The sequence below is a fragment of the Triturus cristatus genome, chromosome 5_1, assembly GCF_964204655.1.
Source record: "Triturus cristatus chromosome 5_1, aTriCri1.1, whole genome shotgun sequence".
Lineage (NCBI taxonomy): Eukaryota > Metazoa > Chordata > Amphibia > Caudata > Salamandridae > Triturus > Triturus cristatus.
Window position 1 is genome coordinate 940,874,635 of NC_140587.1, and position 21,918 is coordinate 940,896,552.

Genomic DNA, 21,918 nt, shown 5'->3' on the forward strand with positions numbered 1-21,918 from the left:
ATTTCTTCCTGCTTCGCGGGTTTAGAATTGATGCTAATTGCCTCTACTTACCCTTTTTGGGGATTGTGTGTGCACTTGACATGTTTCCTGCCCCCTAGCTATTCCCAATGCATGGCTCAGGTTCTAGCTCTTGCCCTGGGCTTGTGACACCGGCTTCTTCGACTTCCTTTTTAGGTTAGTCTGTTAGGCTGGTTGCATCTCTTCAAGTTCCTTTCGAGCTTGGGTCGGTGTACTCATTGGGTGCCATTAAGCGGAGAGTGGTTCTTCTTCATTTCTCTCTCTCTCCCTGCTCTGGTACAAGGCTTCTTCCGTTCTGCCTGTCATTTTTATACGGGTATGGTGTGGCGCCATTCAGGCATTTTTGGGATGTCTCCTGCTTTGTTATTTATGCCCTTTCGAGCTGCTGGGTTGCGGTCTGGCTGTTCTCCCACAGGTTTCCCCCCCCCCTTATCCGTCGCTCTGTTGCCGAATTGGGTGCTTGGCTCTTTCTGTTGTTCTCTCGCACACCCACCCCCCTTTTTTGGGGTATGGCTGTGGCATCTATTCTAAGTTAAGGAATCTGCGGCCAGATGTCTCTATCAGATGTACGTTTTACTTACCTTCGGTAACGATGTACGTTGTCTAGCCGCAGATTTCTTAACGCCCACCTAGCCTCCCCGTTCTGCGAGGACCTTGCCAAGTGGGGTTTTCCGCTGGCCCCCCTGTTACAGTTGGCATTGTTTTTTTCTCTCATGGGTGCTCACATTGTTGCGTCCCTTTGAGATTTGCCATAATACAGTTGCCTCCCTCTCAAGGGTTTCTTGTCTGTAAAATGATGTCTTTTCGGTTGACCTTCACCAGGAGACTCCTCTTCATTTTCTTATCTTCTCCTGCTGCCTTTCCGCCTTCTCTATTGGCTCATGGTTCTGATCTCCTCTACGGTAGTCTTATTTGGGGTTCTGTTCACCTCTGTTACAGACCTCCATTACTATAGGGGCAGTGCCAGACTTTTCATACCTGCTGTGGACTGTTATTCCTTCTGTGCTCCGTTCTTGCTGGGAGGCACATTTATACATGGTACTGACAGTCTATTTTTGTCTGTAGTTCTGCATGGTAATAACAGTCTATTTCTGTCTGTTGAGATATTCTTCCCGTGTTGCACTTGGGAAAGGTCTTTGCTTAGCTTGCAAGTTTCTTTCTTAAGGCTTTTTCACCTATACGTAGGTAGTGTCTACTTCTCTCTTTTACAATGGTGTCTTGCACCATCCTCCTTATTTATTCACAGATTTTCATCCATCGCACACTGTTCCCATACTTTCCAAGTTTTTTTATTGATGGCTCCGCGTTGTGTCGCGGAAACGGGTCTCAGAAGAAAACTGTCAGCGCGCCGGGAAGGACTTATATGACCTCGCTAACGTCACGTACGTGGATGACGTCAGGGCGGGGTCGTGTGGCGCCATCCCCCTGGCGTACAAAGGTGCTGCTGCAAACGTTTTTCCGGATCCAGTCTGACGCCTGGGGATACTCTAAGTTAAGGAATCTGCATCTAGACAACATCTCTACCAGATACATCGTTACCTAAGGTACGTAACACGTACATTAGTTGATATAAGACTGTGACCACTCCTGCATGATATGAAAGTGGTGGCACTCTTGGATAGTGGCCATAATTCTCTTAATACCGACTTAAGACAGATTTAAGACAGACTTAAGACAAAATCCTAACTTTACTACTACTAAATGCCTTCTGTGAATACCAAAAGTGGTAAGTTTAGGATTTTGTCTTAAGTTAGTTCTGTGAATCGGGCCTTATATGTAGCTTTTATTGACCTCAGAGCAGCATTCAACCTTATTCCTCGTGCTGCTCTTTGGCAAGCCCTGGCAAATAAGGGGGTCCCAGTTAATCTAGTACATCTAATAAAAAACTGCATGTAAACAACTTCGACCAAGTTCGCTGGGACCACAACGGCGAACTGACGGATCGCATACCCATAGAGAGAGGAGTCCGCCAGGGCTGTGTTTTGGCCCCTACCTTATTTTTCCTGTATATTAATGATGTTGAGGATGTTTTAGAACAATGCAGGAACGACCCCCCAGTTTTGAATACTAAGAAGATACCGATTTAACTTTTTGCTGACGATTCGCTCCTTTTATCACAATCACCAATGGGCCTACAAATTTTAATTGACATGTTTTAAAATGTGTGTAATTCAAGAGGTTTAGAATTAAACATAAATAAAACCAAGTTCATGGTGTTTGAAAAGTCGAAGAAGGGAAGTCAAACTATCTATGTTGGTAGCGAGGCTTTTGGTAGGGTTCATAGCTTTGACTACTTAGGGGTCAGACTCATGGATATCTTAAGGTGGACAAGCCAATTGGAAAAATCTACACTAACGATCAAACACTGATCTAATGCTATTCTGAGGTTTTACAATCAAACGCCGTCGCGCATAATTTCTCCTGCGATGGAAACTTATTGTGCAACCGCACAGGGAGCTGCTTTTTATGGGGCGGATAATTGGGGCTGTGGTAATCTACATTCATTGACGATCGCTGAAAATAAATTCTTCAGAAGACTATTAGGTCTACCATCTAGCTCACCACTAACCCCAATGTACTTTGATGTTGGGATAAAATGAGTTGCTGATCTGGCTATTTTAAAAACCTTAGCTTATTAAATCCGTCTCTGGTCGATACTAGAACTTGGAGTTTTTAAAGACTCTTTGGTAGAGCTATTGAATCTTTATGGAGCTAGGGACATTCCATGGGACATAGCTGTCTCAGGTTGGTTTTCTAAACTTGGATTGCAGAACTTGTGGGATGGCCCTAACTCCATTGTAAAATCAGATAACAATCTGTTAACATGTCAATTCTGGGCTTATATAACCGACCATTATGTTACCAATATTAATAATGGTTCTGTAATCAGCACTTTTTTTAGATCACAAGTTTGCCCCCATGTATGAAGAATTCCTTGATTCAATATACCCATTCCCAACCAGGAAGTTGTATATAAGATTCCGTTACGGGATCTTACCACTGAGGTCTTTTACAAGCAAATGGTGTACTAACCAAGATCTAAACATTTGTCCTATCGGTGGGTTGTGTAACGAAGATGAGAAACATGTATTGTTCTTCTGCAGGGAATACCATACCATACGTCGCAAATGGTTAGTTCCAATCTGCTGCGACTTGTCTACTATTAGTCACCTGGAAATCTTCAGGATTTTAAGAAGGGACACGTCACCAAAAATAGTATTTGCTGTTAGTAAATATTTACAAACGATGTGGTACAAGAGACTGAAAGCTTTAAATGTAATACATTCCCATGGTTACTAGCTGATTGTTTTACTTGTTGTACTGTGACCTAATTATCCATTTGCACTATGTCACTTTATGCAATTGTTGCACAGTCTCTATTGCACATCCATACTAACGCTATAAATGTATAGGTGGTTTTTAGCTATTTGTTTTGTTTGTCCCCTAAGTAACACATGTTTTTATATTATCTTGCACTTCAGTAACAGTCGCATTTTGTATGGTCAAGTTGTTAATTTTCATTACCTGGAGGAATACAATGATGAGTAACAAACTTTTAGAAAAATGTTAATGATTTCCTTGATTGTATTTTAATCAGGACATTGTGATTACGCTGTATCTGGGTGCATATAGGTCCCCCTTTTTCTTTTTTCAGAAAAGGAATTACATGTACCATTTTCCTTGTCTATTACTTACTAGTGCTTCTGTTTTATTTGGTGATGTGTATATTTTGATGGTTATCTAACCAAAAAAAGTTATTACTACTACTACTACTACTCCTACGTCAAGATTTGCATACTAAATGACAAGAGTGACATTTTCAATCGATCATGCCTGTTTTTTTTGTCTTCATTGTGCATCATGTAGCAAAAACCCAAGCAGGTGACATTTGCTTAAATTATGTCAGCCAGAGGTTTTCACCTATTGTTGCTTGGTTCTTACTAGCCTTAATATTTATTTTCTTTTTACTTTTCTTATTGCTTTATAGTTATGATAGTCTCAACATGTCGGACATTCTGACATTTCTGTAGAGAGAAATTCTTGAAAGCACCTGTCTTCATTGAGACTACAACTCAGTAGTAGCTCATTCTCTGAAGTACCAGTTTCATAGATCTTGTAGTTGTATTTCCTTTTTATCATTTTTCCATTTTTCAATTATCTGCCCTCATTTGACTTGTGCTTTAGATCAATAATATGCATGCATAGAGTTATACTATTACGACAGCTTTAACAATTGTTTTTGCATTATCTAAGCTCTTTTGTAGGATGTAACTAACACAAAGATTAGTAGTTTCTCAAAATAGCGCTTCACTGTAGGAAGCTGTCTTTTTATGAAGTGTACCAACATGATGTACACTAAGTAGAAAACCCAGACGACCCTAATTGTCTGACACAGAGGGGCATATTCTCAAGAACGTGTGATAACTACCGCAAAATTAGCTTAATGCAACTCTTCACATTGTCTATCGCGAGAAAATAACGCTGTGTCAACGTGCTATTCTCAACACAGCGGTACCATGGGATAGTCCAACGATAACACGTCAAATGAACACGTTAAAATCAATGCGACGCCGCAAAAACGCGAAAATAGTAGCGATGACGCCAATCGCAATACAAAAATCAGCAAAAACCAGCCACAGGCCTGCAATTCCCACGCGTCATGCGTGAAAATGTACTATAAAATTCGAAAAAAAACATACAAACAAAAGCCAAACAACAGCGAAGCACAATGGAGGTAGCCGGAGCAAGTACAGAGGACAATCAGAACCCAACAAGCCCCCCGGAGGACCAGCCTGGGACCTCGGGGTCAGGGAAGGACAAGGACAAGAAGAGTAGGAAGAAGCGGTTCAGTCCGCAGGAAAACAGGATCCTGATAACGGAGGTGATAGAACACCATCAACTACTGTTCGTCACCTCCACTGTGTCACTGGGAACTAAAAAAGGAATATGGCAGACCATCGTGGACAAAGGGAATGCAGTCGGAGTGCTGAAGAGGACAATGGAGGAGCTATACATGATGGAGGGAATGGTGTCCACAGTCATCAGTAGGGAGACGGTGCAGGAGTTGGGGGCCTGTACACTGCTCTACATTACCGGACACAACAGCAACAGGGTGAGTAATGACAAGGGACTGGGGGGACAGGGGGAGATGAGCACAATGGCACACATGCACAATTAAGCATAGCATATCTGTGGAAAACCATGCCCCAGACCCCCAACTCCCACCAAGAGACCAATGCACACAAGTATGCAACATCTCAGTACTGCATATGCACAGAAGCCAGAGGCACACCGCCTGTAAGGGATGAGGGGCAGCTAAATCAGAGATTCAGGGGCGACTCCCCCAAAATGCAGCACACAGATATTACATGCAGAGCACATTAACATTGACAACGATGTGGTACAAATCGCAACACGTCCATAACAGAACAGAGGACACAACTGGTGGCGTATGTGCGTAGAAACTGGCCAATCACATATGGCATATCAGGGAAATGTGAGAGGATGATGTACAAGTACAAAAACACATCTGTGATGTTGTCGAAATGCCTACTGTCCCGCATCAAATAGGCAGCTCCCCCCAAACAGTCACAGTCCCTAACGGACACCCACAGTCCACTCCATGCTCTCCAAAGAACCATGGCTGACATCGCTAGAGTCCTGACTCTGCGACAAGAACGACTCTCCAGTAGTAGCTCCAGCAAACTCGCCCGGGAGTTGGGACACATGCGGAGGATCATGAAGAACATGGAGCAGACGCAGGTGGAAAGAGCAGCTGCCACGGCTGCACACCAGCGAGAGGTAGCTGAGTCCCTCAATGCCCTAAATACCCTCCTCATGGCATTGCTGCCACAAGGCCTGGCGCTGATGCATGCTGCTGCTACCATCCCATCCACATCTCCGGCCCCTGATGTGTCAGTGTCACAAAGTGCGGCAGACATTCCACCACCGACCTCTGAGGTGTCACTGCCACACAGTGCTGGAGACAGAACACCACCACCCACATGTGAGGCACATGCAACAGCAGAGGACGAAGATGCGGATGAATATGCCTTCATGGTCAGAAGGAGGCCGTAACATTCATCTCCGCCATGTGGCCTCTTTCTGCTTGGTTCTGCCCTCTGCATCATCACCTTCCACTGTCCCCCGATGCACTCTGCGACACTCACCTTGGACCTCGACATGGACTGCCATATTCTGTTTGGTCACCAGTGACACAGCTATCAGACTGCGAACTGAACTCCTCCTCTTCTGATGTACTTGTCATTCCCTGAAGGACTCTGGCTGGCCCTCCTTGGGCCAACAATGTAAAGTGGGGTTTGCATGGCCCTGTACTGCTCCAGCTGCAACACTCCACTGATTGTGCAATAAACATTCACGTTAACACAGATGTGTCATGTCTATGATCTTTAAAGTGTGGAAGTATGGATGAATGTAGGGTCAGTGATTTCCCCTTATGTCCATGTTGCTCATGTTGTGGGACTTGGGTCACAGGGTGACACATTGCCGATTACGGTCCGGGTTGCGCCGACACTACAACAGGGACACATCCATTAGTTACTTCCTTGTCCAGCCCAGGACGGAACCTCGCCCAGAGCCCTGGGGTCATTGTTCACACCCTTACGCTGGACTGGCATACGCCAGGACAGCCCACTCCGCTTACGCTCGCAGAGGGTGACGACAACGCTACATGTCCCAGGTCTTCCCTGTAGGGATCTGCTGCTCACAGGTCTAGTTGTCAGCATGCCACAGCCACTCCCTCACGGCTGGTTTACATCCACACAACACCCATCCAGCACACGCGTCACAGGACATGTGACCCTGCCAATAAAAAGGGCCTTGCGCACTTGCTGGACGCCATTTCCACTCTCTACTTGGGTGTCTCTGTGTGGTTATCGTTCATGCATGAGGGCTTGGGGCCCTGCCACCTCAAATTGCCCAGTGCCGGGGGTGACATGATGGCATACGCACCACGGGACTCAATCATAAGGGGTCCATGGCTAGCGGTGCACAGACTTGGTGGCACCGGATACACTGCGGCAGGCACAGGCACACCGCCACGGGACGGTGTCTTTCGATGCACTGAGTTAGGGGCACCTAAAGTGCGGAGCAGGTTTGCAGCCTGCGATGATGCGCCATCCTGGCAGTCCGGACTGGCAAGGATTAGTGTGAGCCCTGATGGACTGCAGTGTAGGCCTGAGCCAGCGGGCAGTGCGGGCCTCCCGCCATGTGGCGTTGCCTCGCGGTTCACAGAGTTAGTGGCACCTCAAGAGCTGAGCGGGTGTGCAGCCTGCGATGATGCAATTGCGAAATCAAGAACCAGAATCAGGTGTGACCTGGTCACCGGCGGTGTGGGGCTGCATAATGTGGAGGGTGCCATGGTCACGGGCCACAGGCTTGGAGCTCCCACCGGCACGTGGTGGGCCCTCTTGGAGACATGCCGGTGGTGGAAGGTGAGCAGTGAGGCGTGGTTGCGCAGTGGTGGGCAATCACCACTGGGCGGCGGGGGGCAGCAACCTGGTTGCACAGGGGCGGGCAAGCGATGATGGCGTGTGCAACTGTATGGACTCTGCCATTCATGTCTCTGGAAACTCTTTCAGATGAGGGATCTGGGGGACTGCAGTGTATACCGGCACGTGGCTGGAGACACACCGGTGGCAGCGGGTGAGCAGTGAGGCCTGGGTCCGCAGTGTCAGCACCCTCTCTCCCTCTCTCCCTCTCTCTCTCTCTCTCTCTCTCTCTCTCTCTCTCCCTCTCTCTCTCCCTCTCTCTCCTCTCTCTCTCTCTCTCTCTCTCTCTCTATCTCTCTCTCTCCCTCTCTCCCCCTCTCTCTCTACCTCCCTCTCTATCTCTCTCTTTCTCTTCCTCTCTCTATCTCTCTCCCTCTCTTTCTCTCCTTATCTCTATTTCTCTCTTTCGCTCTCTCTCTCTCTGTACTTTGATGAGCGCATGACACACCTTCTTATCTAGATTTCTGTCTTGCATGCTGTGACTTACAGAATGTCCTGAGAAGATCCGCCATGACTCTTCAGAACTGTTGTTTTGGGTTTATTCTGTAATAAACGTCTCATTTGGATATTATGAGATGAATGTATGATTTTCCTATTTTTTGACCACACATGTATGTTAGGTGTTGTGATTGTTCGACTGCAGGTGAATTGTTTGGTTCATGATTTCGTGGAGTTGATGTGCAATATCTTTGTACAAAGTGGGGGGGGGGTGCCCGGTGGGGGGGGCTGGGGGGGTCCTGGGGGTGGTGGCAGTGGGTGTTGTTGCCCTATTGAGGCTCCGGGCTGCATGTTCAGTTGCTCCAGGGCATCAGTTGTTCTTCATGTGTGGATGTGGGCTGTGCTCCCTTGTCTGGTGCAGGCTGTCATCCAACTTTCCACCAGGTAAGAGCAGGTGTTACATTCCTGCTGCTAACGCGCCTTATCACATGTTTTGTGATCTTATCGCCGATCTGGCTGGTCATTGAGAATGTTGTGACGTGGTGTTGTCGCAGCTTTTTGCTCGGGAACGCCTACTCTGCATCTCATTAGCGATAGTTGCCGGGGTCATCTGTGGCGATGTTTTTTGTGGATGCTATCGCAGGTAAACTGTTGATGTTGGCTGTTTGCACCAGCTTGTGAATGGGGCGATAACTCGGCGATAGATCTTTGAGAATATGCCTCAGAGTCAATAAATAAGATACACACTCAAGAGGAAACTTGAGACCAATTTAGAAAAATAACAGGTATTTTTATATAATTTTTAACACCAAGAGCTTAATAATCAGGTAAGTACTTTTCGAGTCCTCGATTTTTATAGTCAAGCAAAAATGTCACAGAAATGCACTTTTATGTAGTAATGCTTTCCTATGGAGAAAGAAACATATACTGCTTACAAATAGTTGCTATCATATTTTGGGGGTCCCCTGTTGGATGTAGGGTGCTAGGGAGCATATAAGAAAGTGGGTTTCTGTTGCAGTACCCCCCGCTTTTTGCCTGTCTTTTGATGCAACTTTAACTGTAGAGTACTGGGTCCCTGCTAATCAGGTTCCCAGTAGCAGTGTTCTTTCCCAAAACTGTACCACGCAGTAGCGGCCCATGGAGGGAGTGCCGCGGGGCGATGGGGCGGGGTTGGGGAGGGTGGGATATAGTAAACTCCGGCTCACGGCCGACCGGACTAATGTAACAAAAAAACAAAAAAAAACGAATTTCATTGCGTGCGCTGAAATGCCAAATGCGTTTCAGCGCGCACAATGAAATTCGTTTTTCTAATTTATTTAGTTACATTACTCTGGTCGGCCGTGATCCAGAGTTTACTACCCCCCACCCTGCCGCTCCCCCACCCCGCCCATCGTCCTGCGGCACTCCCTCCACAGGCCGCTACTGGTACCACGATTGATACCACTTTAGACCCCCCTGTAAGTTCCTAGTAAATGGTACCCTGGTACCTATGGAATTGGGACTGAAAAGAGTCCCCTGGTGACCCCTCACCAATGCCATGCAAACTGTGTAAGAAAGTGGCTCTGTATATTCTGTTCCCAAATAGGTACAGTGTGCACAGAGTCCACAGTCCCCAGAGGTTTGGCAGAGGCTAAAGGTAGATATAACCTTACTCTCTAAAGTGGTAGCTTGGTCGAGCAGTAAGGCAGTATCAGAGGACAGTGTAAAGCATTTGTTGTACACACTCAGTCAGTAAATGGTCTCACACACTCAAGAACTGAACTCTAGGCCAATGGTTTGTATATAAAAATATATGGTTGTTTTATTTTAGAACCAACAATAGGTATCAAAATATACTTTCTCAGAATGAGATGCTTTAGTTAAATACTTTCAATAGGCAATAGACTTTTGAATGCAATAGTTACAGGTGTTGCAATAGGCAACACAATTCAAACACAATTATAACATTGAGCTCAATGGGACTTTTTAAATAAATGCAATTTTAGTTACTTTACGTATGATTTTCTTACTCAGGGTTGGATCCTGGATTCAACCCTGGTGCATTTCCTGTAAACAGTTGAAAGAAATTTTTGTTACACAGGCGATTTTTAAGGAATATTTGTAAGTTTGAAAAATCTACAGAAGAATTTCTGGCAAAAACCAGGCAATGTTATCCTATGGAGGAAAATCAAGTTATCGGTAAGTACCGTTGTAATTGCTTTTCAGGGTCAGTGCTGGGCACCAAGATACAGCACTGGGATCTCTCCTGATAACAGGTGAGTAATTTCGTTTTCGTTGATCTGCTGATATTTAGTGAATATTTTAAAGTTTCAAAACTCGACACAGAAGAATTTCCAAGTGAAACCAGTCAATGTTACCCTATGGAAGAAAAGTGAGTTATCGGCTTTTGGGTAAGTACTCGACTGGCAGAGTTAAGGTTCTGGGCATAGACTCAGGGGTCTCCCAGGGTGAGGTAGGTACAGTTGTTACACCCTGAGCGGCACAGGGGCAGCCGGGTGCAGAGAGAGTTAGGCCCAATGTTAGCCTATGGCAGGCAGGGGGCCTTTGGTTGGTGGCTGCTAGCAGGCAGACCACGTGGCTGTGGGAGCTGGGCTCCTGGTCACTTGCTCAGTGCAAGTGGGGAAGAAAAATAGGACAGAGGTTGCACTCCCAGGGGCACTCGGGCGGCTGGGTGCAGGGTGCATTTGAGCTATCGGGCGCTTAATGGATTTCAATGGAGAAGCTCAGTGATGAACAAAGGCTGCAAGCTCGGGGACGAAGATTCTTCACATGTGACCACCACTTCGAGAGGTAAGTTGGGAAGCTGTAGGTTAGGTAGGCACCCAGGAGCTGGGCACAGGGCCTCAGGGCGCCGGGTGCAGGGGTGTCTTTTCGCGTCGGGAAATCTTACCCTCAGCTGGTCGCGGTTCGAGGAGTCCCTGGTTCTGAGGCTGCAGGCCTCGTCAGGAGCGTTGAGGTGGGTTCTTGGGTGCTGGATTCGGGGTCACAGTCGCCGGCGGGACGTCCTCGGGGTCTTTGTCCACTCCGGCGCAGGCCAGGCTTGGCGGGTGCAGAGTGTGCAGGAGTCGCGGTTCCTGCTTGGCACCAGGGGCTTGTTACTTGCTTTGAGCAGAACCACTGCTCGTGGGAGTCCCAGTCTTTTAGAGTCACAAGGCAGTCAGGTCCTCCAGGGTTTTTGAGGTTGCTGACCACTGGAGACGCCGGGTTTCAGCAGGAGCAGGTTCGAGGGTTGACAGGCCTGTAGGGCTGGGGCCAAGTCAGTTGGTGTTGATCTCTTGTTAGCAGCTTGCTTGTTCCGGGATCTGAGGAAGGAAGGTTCAGGGTGCCCCCTAAATACTAAATTTAGGGGCGTTACAGGTAGGTAAAGGGCAGGGACCAATGGGTCCCTTCCCTGGGGTGGATACACCCCCTAGCCTGCCACTCTCCAGAGGGAGGGGGGCAGGAGCCTAGTCCTGATTGGGCAGGGCTCCCCATCTTCAAGATGGCGAGAGCCCGGAGATGTGCTTCACCTCGCCTCCCCCACCTGAGGGGGGTTGGCAGAGGCTGGCACACCCCCTTTTCTCCCTTGGGGTTTCCTGACAGTCTTCCCACCAGAGTGAGGGTCAGAACCGGTGGGGGCCATTTGCTGAGTACAGCAAGTGGCCTGGAGAAGCTCACAAAGGCAGCATGCCTTTGAAGCTTCCCCTGCCCATGCTTGGGGAGGAGACGTAGCACCTCGCCCAGGATGTGCATTGTTGCAGGCCCAGGAGAGTGGATGGCTCTCTACCCAGGAGTCCAGCAACATGTACTAGGGTACCATTTACCTGGGGCTGACATGTGGCCAGAGATGCCAATTGGGTTTAGGCTTCATGCAGTTTTAGGGAAGGAACACAGTCCCTGGGTACCTGATTGGCAGGAGCCCAGGACACACTCAGTCAAAGTACATCAGCAATTCAGCAAAAAGTGGGAGCATACCATGCAAGAAAGATGGCACTTTCTCACAAACTGCCACTGAAGCCTGCATGCCTTGGTGCAGACAAAAAAGACAAAGTCGACATGGCATACTACCTGTGTGCCATGCCAAGCAGCACTGCCTAAGGCATCGTAAGTTGCCCCTCGAGCAAGCACTATATCTCAGGTGTGGACATATCTGCATAACAGATATGCCCCTACAACATTTAGGTCTCTTCTTAATATTGAAAGTGCCAGGTAAGCCATAGAGAGTACATAGGCTGGAAACTCGACAACTCAAGTTCCCCAGCACCATGATTGCTTCACTGAACCCAGGAGTGTTTAGTACCAAACAACTCCTCTTAATAAACCCACACTGATGTCAGTGATGGATTTATTAAAATATGTATCCAGAGTGCTCCTCAGAGGTGCCCCCCTGAAGGCCTACCAACCGCAGTGTGGTCTCTGACTGGCTTTCAATCAATCAATCAGGGGGTTTAAAGCGCGCTACACACATGCGAGGATCTCAAGGCGCTGGGAGGGGGCGCAGCTCCGGTCCGGCCAGAGAGCCAGATCTTGAGGCGCTTCCTGAAGGTCTGCAGAGTGGGGGAGCGTCTGATCTTGAATGGGAGCTCATTCCACGCTTTGGCTGCGATGTACAAGAAGGCTCGACCACCTACTCTGGTTCTGACGATGTGCAGGGTTTCAGCTAGGGCGGTGTCAGAGGAGCGGAGATTCCTTTTGGGTACATGGAAGGAGACTATTTTGTTGAGGTATTTGAGTCCGCTGTTGTGGAGGGAATTGTAGTCGTCGGTGAGTAGCTTGAAGGTTACTCTCTTCTTAACGGGGAGCCAGTGGAGGTCTCGCAGGTGTTGGGTGATGTGCTTGTGCCGTGGGATGCCGAGGACGAGTCTGGCCGCGGTGTTCTGGATGGCTTGGAGTTTGCTTAGCAGGGATTTGATTGTTTCGTAGTCCAGTCTGCTTGCTATGAGTGCATTGGTGATGGTCTTTCTGGCTTTGGGGGTATCCACTTGAAAGTCTTGCTGAGGATGCGGAGGGTGTAGAAGCAGGTGGAGGCGACGGCATTGATCTGTCGGGTCATGGTGAGGGAGGATTTGAGTATGAAGCCAAGGTTTCAGGCATGGTCCGCGGGGTGGGCGGGGTTTGAGGGCGGAGGGCCACCTGGAGATCTCCCACACGAAGGGGGAGTATCCGAGGACTAGGACGTCTGTCTTCTCCGAGCTGAGTTTCAGACAGCTGCTGCCCATCCAAGCTGCGACGTCTTTCATTGCCTCTTGGAAGCTGAGTCTGGTGGTTTTGGGGGCCTTCGTGAGGGAGAGGATGAGCTGGGTGCTGTCGGTGTAGGATACAATGCTGAGTCCGTGCTGTCTGACGATGGTGGTGAGGGGGGCCATGTAGATGTTGAAGAGCATTGGACTGAGAGAAGATCCTTGTGGTACTCCGCAGGAAAGGCGGGAGTCTGATCCTTTGGGTTCTGTCGGCAAGTAAAGAGCAGAGCCAGTCGAGGGTGGTTCCTTCTATTACAGCGTCGTGGAGCCTGGCTGCGAGGGTGCAGTTGGAAACAGTGTCGAAGGCTGTGGAGAGGTCGAGTAGGAGCGTGCGGATGTCGTGGCGGCAAGGAGGGCAGTCTCGGTACTGTGGTTGCTGCGGAATCCAGATGGGGAGGGGTCGAGGTTTTGGCCTGCCTGCCACCACCAGACGTTTCTGGACTCCTGGAGTGAGAGCTCTTGCTCTCTAAGGCCAGAAACAAAGTCCATCCTGGGCAAAGGTGTCACACCTCCTCCCCCAGACAGGCACAGTGCTCAAGAGGAGAGCTTAAAAAGCCTTCCCGCCTTCGCAATATGACCCACGCCTCTGCTTCTTGCAGCAGCTAGCATCCCCCGGTTCAAACCCTCACTTGTGGTGGGAGAACCGGTGGGAAAACTAGGTGAGAATAGATGATGTGCCCCCCCTTCGCCAACTCCACCCCTCAGATGTTGGAGGCGAAGTGAATCACATTTTTCAGTGCCCACCATCTTGAAGATGGTGGGACTTATCCAATCAGGGCTAGGACTATACACCCCTCCCACAGGAGGGTGGAATATTAGATGGTGTAGACACCCCAGGTAAGGGACCCATTGGCCCCTACCTGTCACTCCCCTGTAACACCCCTAAATCTAGTATGTAGGTAGCACGCCCAGAACCTGTAGGGAGATTCCTGACAACCTACAAAGCCTGGACATAGAAAAGGCGCAACAGCAAGAAAGAAGGACCAGTGACTGACTCGGCGTCAGCCCTGCCGGCCTGTCTGTTGCCTTTTGCCCCTGCTACAAAAGTCGACTCGTCCTGAAGGCATAGCAACCTCCAAAACCCTGGGAGGACTACCTGCCTTCAATAAAGATCAAGAACTACGGTGTACAGCGTGACACAGCTTTACTTATCTGTGAACAGCACATCTTCTGTAACCTCCAGTCTCCATTGTTTAACATTGGGATCATGACTGCAAATTTGACCTCTGCACCCAGCCACCCCTGTGCCGCTGAAGGTGCAGTCTTGGTACTAACTTGAACCTTGCCTGGTGTTGACCTGAAACCCAGAAGACTGGATTGGAGGTCATGTACTTACCTGCAAAACTGCATCCTTGTTTACCTCCCATAGGTTAACATTGCTGACCTGAAAAATTGCAGTGTCCACTTTTTAAAGTGAAAAGTGTTTTTATTGAAAAACGTACCTACATTTTACTGTACATCTTTGCCTTAAAATAAATCTAGAAGGAAGCTTATTTTTCTAAAATTGGTGTGGATCTCCATTTTGAGATGTGTGCCATTTATTAATCACTGTGTGCATAACAAATGTCTTACACTTCTCTGTGTTAGGCCTAAGGCTGCTCGACCACAATACCACAAATAGAGCACTTTGGGTTTGCATTGAGCCCTGTACACCTCTGTGGGAATCTCTGGACTCTTTACACAATATAACCAAATATGGGCATATCACTTAAAGAACCAGCTTCCTACACCCGATACCAAGAGCAGATGAATTGATTGTCCTATTGGGGGCAGCCAAATTTCTCACTACTTTCAATTTGACAACAGGGTACTGGCAGATTGGTATGACGCCTGGAGCAAAAGAAAAGACAGCATTCTTGACCCCAGATGGCCATTTCTTGTTCACTGTTATGCCATTTGGGTTAAGGAATGTCCTTGCCACATTCCAAAGGTTGGTGAATAAAGTCCTTGCTGGGTTGGAGACTTTTAGTGAAGCATAGTCCTGCGACTAAGGGCCACACTGTGGCGGTAGGGGTCCATGGAGGATCAGAGATTCTGTAAGGAAGTCTAAAAAATGTTAAATAAACCTGCAAGCATTTATATGCACGTTAAAAAAAGTAACTACTGTGGTGTCCTGCACCACTTAATTTTAATTAACCTGCAAATAAACTCTTGCCCGTTTATTTAAATTTTTTTTAGACTTCCTTATACAATACCTGATCCTCCCAGGGCCCCCTACCGCTACAGTGCAGCCCTCGGTCACACCACAGACCATACTTTGTGGACCCTGGTCAAAAGTTTACGAGTACCCATGCCATGGAGGGACGATGGTTAAAAAAACCTTCCCAATATTTTTGCACACCAATATTGCTCTCTTAATGGCAAAAAACTGGAGAAAATATGCAATTAGGAGTGAACAATCTACCTTTTCTGTTTAAGTTCATAGATTATGTAGATCCACAACTATGCAGAAATCAACAAAAATCAAAGGTGTAAGTTAAGTTTTGGATTCATAGATTTCCACATATGTTTGCAAATCATGACTTTTCTGTTAAAGTTCTGCAAACTTTTCGCAGTATTGTGCTAACTAGAGCTCCTGCTACAAAAGAGACCATTTTGTAAAGCTGCATTTCTATCATATTCAATATTGCATTATATATACATAAATTGAATTTATATTTTTCTATTCTGTTTTTAATCATAAAACTCATTTTCTTTCTTGCAGAGAGATTTCTTATCATTTGAATTGGTAGATGGGAGAGTTAGGTTGACTATTGATCTCGGCTCTGGACCACTTGTAATGACTACAGAGAAAAGATACAATGATGGAGCTTGGTATATGCTGTCCTATGGTCGAAACAAGAAAAAAGGTGTGTTACAACCGCTGGACTGAATGGAACTGAAAAGATTCCAAGTATTTAGTATACTTTGTAATCACTTCATAATTGTTAAAAGTCTTCTTTAAAGTAGTAGTCAGTGTTCTAAGAGACCATATGAACATAATGCCTAGTGCATTGGTGCATTCTCTAAGAAGGTGGGACTTATTCCTAGACCTAGTCAGAAGTATATACTTTTTTGGGGGGACAACATCCAGTGGCTACAAAAAACAAAAAAGGATCTTGGAGTAGAGAGTAGAGTCCACCTGGCAGTTTAGTTGAAATAATTGCAAAATTTTGGGGCATTTTTTTAAGAACACATTTTATCTCTTGGAACTCTTTTATGTTACAGTACTCTAAATTCAATTTGGCACTTGTAGTGAGAAACTCTGCATGCTGGACCGGGAATATTGGGTCACATGTGGGTAGAATTTTAAATAAGTGTCTTGGGGTTTCTACTTTAGGAATGTTCAGATATTTTGTGAAGGATGGTGTGTATTAGGACACCGCAGTAGAGTAACTTGCTGAAAACTGGATACAGTTTTTATAAAATTTATTAAGAATCAGAAGGTGAAAAAAGGTGACGCATGGTGATTGTAATTCACCATACATCGGTTTTAATATGGCCTTTGCAGCTAAGTTGTGCTTTTATTCTCCCCAAGGATACCTAGTTGTTATGGATGCATTTAACACAAGGCAGAATGAGACAATGCGCGGCGAATCGCCTGGCAATGCTGCAGACCTTAATCGCTCCCCTAAGGACCCAATTTACATTGGCGGACTCCCACGGTCAAGGACTGTCAGGTAATATATTTGAAGAGGAATCAGCAATCTCTGAATAACTATTTCAAAACATTGCATTTGCGCCCAGTGGAGAAAGAAACATGTGACTTAGACATGTTAGTCTGCCAATTAACATAAGCCTGATACCCCTCTGATGTCATCAATGTTGTTTGGTTGTACTATGGGTAGTAGATAGTCTGAAACAGAGTGTTGGAGTTAATGAAATGGATGATTCCGGGTGTGGCACATTTGTTTCTTGTTTCTCGGAAATTTCCCTCTGTTGTCCATCATAGCAGGCTCTCTTCTCCCTCTTTGCGGATAATGAACCTAAATGTGAGGTCGATCTTGAAACATCAGCAGAATCTGTACGATCTCATTGAGGATGAAGCTCCGGATATCCTTGCTATAACTGAAACATGGCTTCAGGAAGCTGACACTGCCATTCTCAATCTGGCATGCCCCTCTGACTATTCGATGTACACCTTGAATAGAGCATCTAGAGGGGGTGGAATAGCGCTGATAGTTAGGTCTTGTTTTCCCTGTGTGTGGAACAGCCTTAAGATCGCTGGCTGTGAAAGCGCCTCTTTTAAAGTCTCTGTCAACCCAGAGTTTACACTCTCTGGGATGGTGGTATATCGTCCGCCGGGCAGTGACGTGCTGTTTAGAAATGCTTTTTCGGATATTGTCGGCACTTTGATCACTGACTGCGCCAACTTTTCTATACTGGGCGATTTAAATCTGCATTTCGATACACTGTCCAGTCTGACAGCTCGTGCCATCTCTTTGGACTTAGAGGCCTTTCAACTGTTCCAGCTGGTTTCCCAGCCTACGCACATTGGGGGACATACTTTGGACCCTTTCTTCACCAACTTGATTGAGGCCAAAGTCACTGCGATTACCCCAGTAGAATGGTCTGACCATTTCCTGGTGTCTATCCAGTGTCCGTATCAGTGACTACTCCCACTTCTTCAGCTAGACGGGTACTCAGGAGATCTTGGAACAAACTCAGGCTGGAAGACTTTCATCATCTTTTGTTGGTGGAGCCCTTGGGCCCATTGAACAATGTTGATGAAGGGTATGACCTTTTTTGCTCCTGGCTCACTAGGGCTCTGGACGCTCTGATACCTATTGTATCGACTACGATCAATCCTCGTGAGTCGAGTCCCTGGTATGACGGGGCCTTACGCGCCTTGAAGGGAGCCAGTAGACGGGCAGAGAGGGCCTGGCGGAAGACATATGGGGCCGATTTAAAAGCCGCATATGCCGCGTCAGTTAAGCTCTATCATCGGGCCATATGTCGTGCTCGTCAGGCCTTCTATGCCGAAGAATTCCGGAACAGCACTAACCCGTCAAAGGCCATCTTCAAGGCGGTTAAAGATCTTATGGCCAAGCGGACTACCTCTTTAGCCGAGAGCTCTGTCTCCCACTGTGAATCCCTTGCTTCCTATTTTTTGGGAAAGGTCCAAGCCATTTATCGGACTTTCCCTAGCATTGGGGTTCCGCTGGGAAGTTCCAATGAGACACCACGTCAGATCACCCTGCCTTCATTTCCCCCTCTCACCTCGGACGGGTTTGATCAACTTGCTTTGCAAGTTAAATCTGGATCTCCATCCGATCCAGGAAGGCCTGCTCTCTTTCGAGACCAGACCTTTATGGGACGCCCCGTTGTGCGCTCCCTTGTCAACCTCTCCCTGGAGTCGGGGGTAGTTCCAACTAAATGGAAGCAGGCGGTAGTGTCTCCGATCATCAAAAAACCCTCCTTAGACCCGTCTAAGCCTGAAAGTTTTCACCCCATCTCGCTGCTACCTTGGCCGGCAAAGTTGACAGAGGCCCATGTCAATCTGGCCCTGTCAGAACATCTAGCCCGGACCAACGCCCTTGATCCCACACAGAATGGTTTCCGTGCTGGTCACAGCACGGAGACCGCCCTCCTCGCAATGGTGGAATATCTGCGTGCAAGGTTGGATGCGGGTCAGACGGCGGCGCTGATATTGTTAGATCTCAGCGCCGCCTTCGACACTGTATCTCACGGCATCCTCCTGCATCGGCTTGAGGAGATCGGTGTCAGTGGTCTGGCGCTGCAGTGGTTCCGCTCCTTCCTGGACAACCATTCCTTCTGTGTGGCCATTCCTCCCTTTTCGTCCAGTTTCCAGCCTCTGGCCATGGGGGTTCCGCAAGGGTCCTCGCTAAGTCCCACGTTGTTCAATCTTTACGTGAGACCGCTGGCTGATGTCGCGAGGCAGTGGGGCCTCACTTTGGTCTCATATGCCGATGACACTCAGCTGGCGGTTACTCTTAGCGGAGATGTACAACAAGATGCCCCCAGGTTTCAGTCTGGACTGAAGGCGGTGGCTAGCTGGCTGACAGAAAACTGTCTCCAGCTCAATGCCACAAAAACGGAGGTAATGGTTGTTGGGAAGGGAGTGGAACTTTGGGGCGATCAGTGGTGGCCTTCTGAGCTGGGCCCTACTCCGACCCCAGTGTCGGAGGTGAAAAATCTGGGGGTCTGGTTGGATGTTGGCCTTACCTTTATAGGACATACCAAAAAAACGGCAGCCTGTTGTTTTGGTCTGTTAAGAGGACTTAGACCAGTTCTTAAATATTTCGATGCCCCAACCAGACAGCTTGTAGTCCAGGCTACCATCATCTCTCGCCTGGACTACGCTAGCTCTCTTCTGGCTGGGGCTAATCAGGCTGAGTTAACCCGCCTACAGCGGGTTCAAAATGCTGCGGCCAGAGCCATTGTTGGCCTACCCAGATTTTGCCCGGTGGCGAATGTCCTCCGCTCCTTGCATTGGCTCCCGGTAAGGAAGCGTATTCTTTTCAAGGTCCTTTGCTTGGCTTTTAAAATATTAAGAGGTATAGGCCCTGAAATCTTGTCCAATTTTATTTCCTTCTATGTCCCCACCCGTAGCCTCCGATCTCAGGGCTAGGCCCTTGCTGTGGTCCCTAGATTTAGACTCAGTCGGATGGGGGGTCGTTCCTTCAGCGTGAAAGCTGCACTAATTTGGAACACCCTCCCAGTTGAAGTCCGTCAGTTAGACGATCTGCTGTCCTTCCGGAGAGCCATTAAGACGTTTTTGTTTTAGCTGTCCATTTCAGGTTTTCTCTTTTCCTGTTGTGTTGTGTTTCTCTTTGTCTCTGTGCCGGGACGCTCCTTGGCTGGAGTAGCTGTGCGCATAATAAATCAATATAACATAACATAACATAACATTTTGCTATTATTTTTACAGATTCAAATTTTTGTTCATTGGAATGATTTAATTTGATGACTGAATACAGACTGATATAATATAGCTTGTGTTTTTTTTACCTGCTGCAGCCAATCTTTTGAAACAGTATTACTGTGTAGTTTATGGCTATGCACGAGACTGGCTGAAAAAGAGGAAAATCCTATTGGTCTCATTTAGGTGCTGGGGCTCAACTGAAACAACCTTGAGGTGATGGATAGAATGCTTTTATTAATCTTAGCCATTGGTAATCGCTCGGACTGCACCATTTTTCATCCACCATGCCACTCTAGACAAAGTGTGCTTGCCTCATGCAAATCAGTGCTAGCCCTTTACTTCATGGAAACAGTCCACCCCGAACTGCCCGGCGAGGCTTTCTCCAGAAGGGAACCACACGCAATCCCAGACTGGTTTTTCCATACTTGGGGCTCGTCAATAGGATGTACCTCAAGTTCTATGGCACAGCGAGCCCAAGACCCACGTCAGGGCATACACATCTCACTTAGGACATCTGATGCAGCAAAAACAAGGATAAACTGAAAGAAAAAACTTTTAATTAGGCGATCAACAAATTTGTGCTCCTGATATACATATTTTGCATTATAATTGTGGGAAAATTAGCCAAAAAGGTCTTTACACCCAACATTACCGCTATGTACTATTTCTAGTGGATTCGTTTAGAGGTGAACACTCAGATCAAAGTAGCTCATTTCCTAGTCGGTGCTAGTATGAAAACAAGTGCAAACACCATTTGTGCCACTCTAAACACTGGTGTGACTCCTCAGTGTGGACATGTGGCGTCTGCTGCAAAACTCCCTGGTGCAAAAACTGCTCAGAACTAATAATATTGTAGCACGTCCTCACTGAGATTTGGCATCAGATGTAACAATTCCAGTGTGAAAACACGTGTTCTTATTCCTGTTGTTTTTAGCCTTTATTATTTTTAATAGCTGGACCAGATCAAGTACATTTCTATCAATTGGCGCTATTGCAAAAATAGGAGCAAAACCTTTGCTCCTAGTCTTGCGGACACCCTTATAATATAATCCTCAATCACTGCAATATCCCCATTCTTGCATACCATAAATGTAAGGCAGTTATCATTTGTCCCTTAGGAGCCCATCACAAACGGTCCATAATTCCCAGAGGGGCCAGGAACAGGAGTTACCAGCTCCATTGGCAAGCATAGGGTATGCAGGTACACCTCAGGCCCAGGGGTTTAATTTCACCCTGCCATATTACCTGCAGAGAGCTGTCAAAATGTCCTAATGAACATTCTTCTGAAAACGGAGTCTCCCATGTTATTCCTCATTATCTTGCAAAAGAGGTATTTACCCTCTCCCTTTGAAAGTATTAATGCCCATGGTATCAGTAATGCTGCAGGGGATAATGGGGTTCGAATTAACAGGCTAGTTACTGGCCAACTTGACATCAGCCCATTATGTTCATACCACGGTCATCCTATACAGCTGTACTTACTAAGAATTAAATGAAATATGAAGCATTCTAAATTGAATAAGATGTTAGGCATTGTTTTCTTAATCACATCTATGCAAGTACTGAATTGATGCAACCCTACGGGAAGTACTTTCTGAGCCCAGCGATGATTTTTAAATCTTATGTTACATTAAAAATTGTTAAGCAGATAATAATGTAGAACAGGAAATTAGACATATTTATATTGAAACATAAATTATTATATTTGTGACTGCATTGCACATCTGCGTTTGTTAATCCTAGAAGAATGTGCCTGGTTGGAAGTTAATGTGGTTGGATTGCTATGTACTATGTTTTCTGTGCACCTTTGTGTGATTAGTATGCTCCCAGCTAGGGCAGCTTAGCCCTTCTGCTCATTATTTAAACA

The 21,918-nt window shown here is 47.0% G+C and overlaps 1 protein-coding gene across 3 annotated transcripts in view; it reads left to right on the plus strand.

Moving 5' to 3' along the window:
- The window catches only part of LAMA1 (laminin subunit alpha 1), a 692,815-nt gene that overhangs the window by 583,902 nt on the left and 86,995 nt on the right, over positions 1-21,918 (plus strand). For all 3 annotated transcript variants that reach the window (XM_085605997.1, XM_085606000.1, XM_085605998.1), the window contains 2 exons: positions 15,891-16,035; positions 16,704-16,845. In XM_085605997.1, the coding sequence (XP_085462123.1) occupies positions 15,891-16,035; positions 16,704-16,845 (287 nt within the window). The remainder of the gene's footprint in view (positions 1-15,890; positions 16,036-16,703; positions 16,846-21,918) is intronic.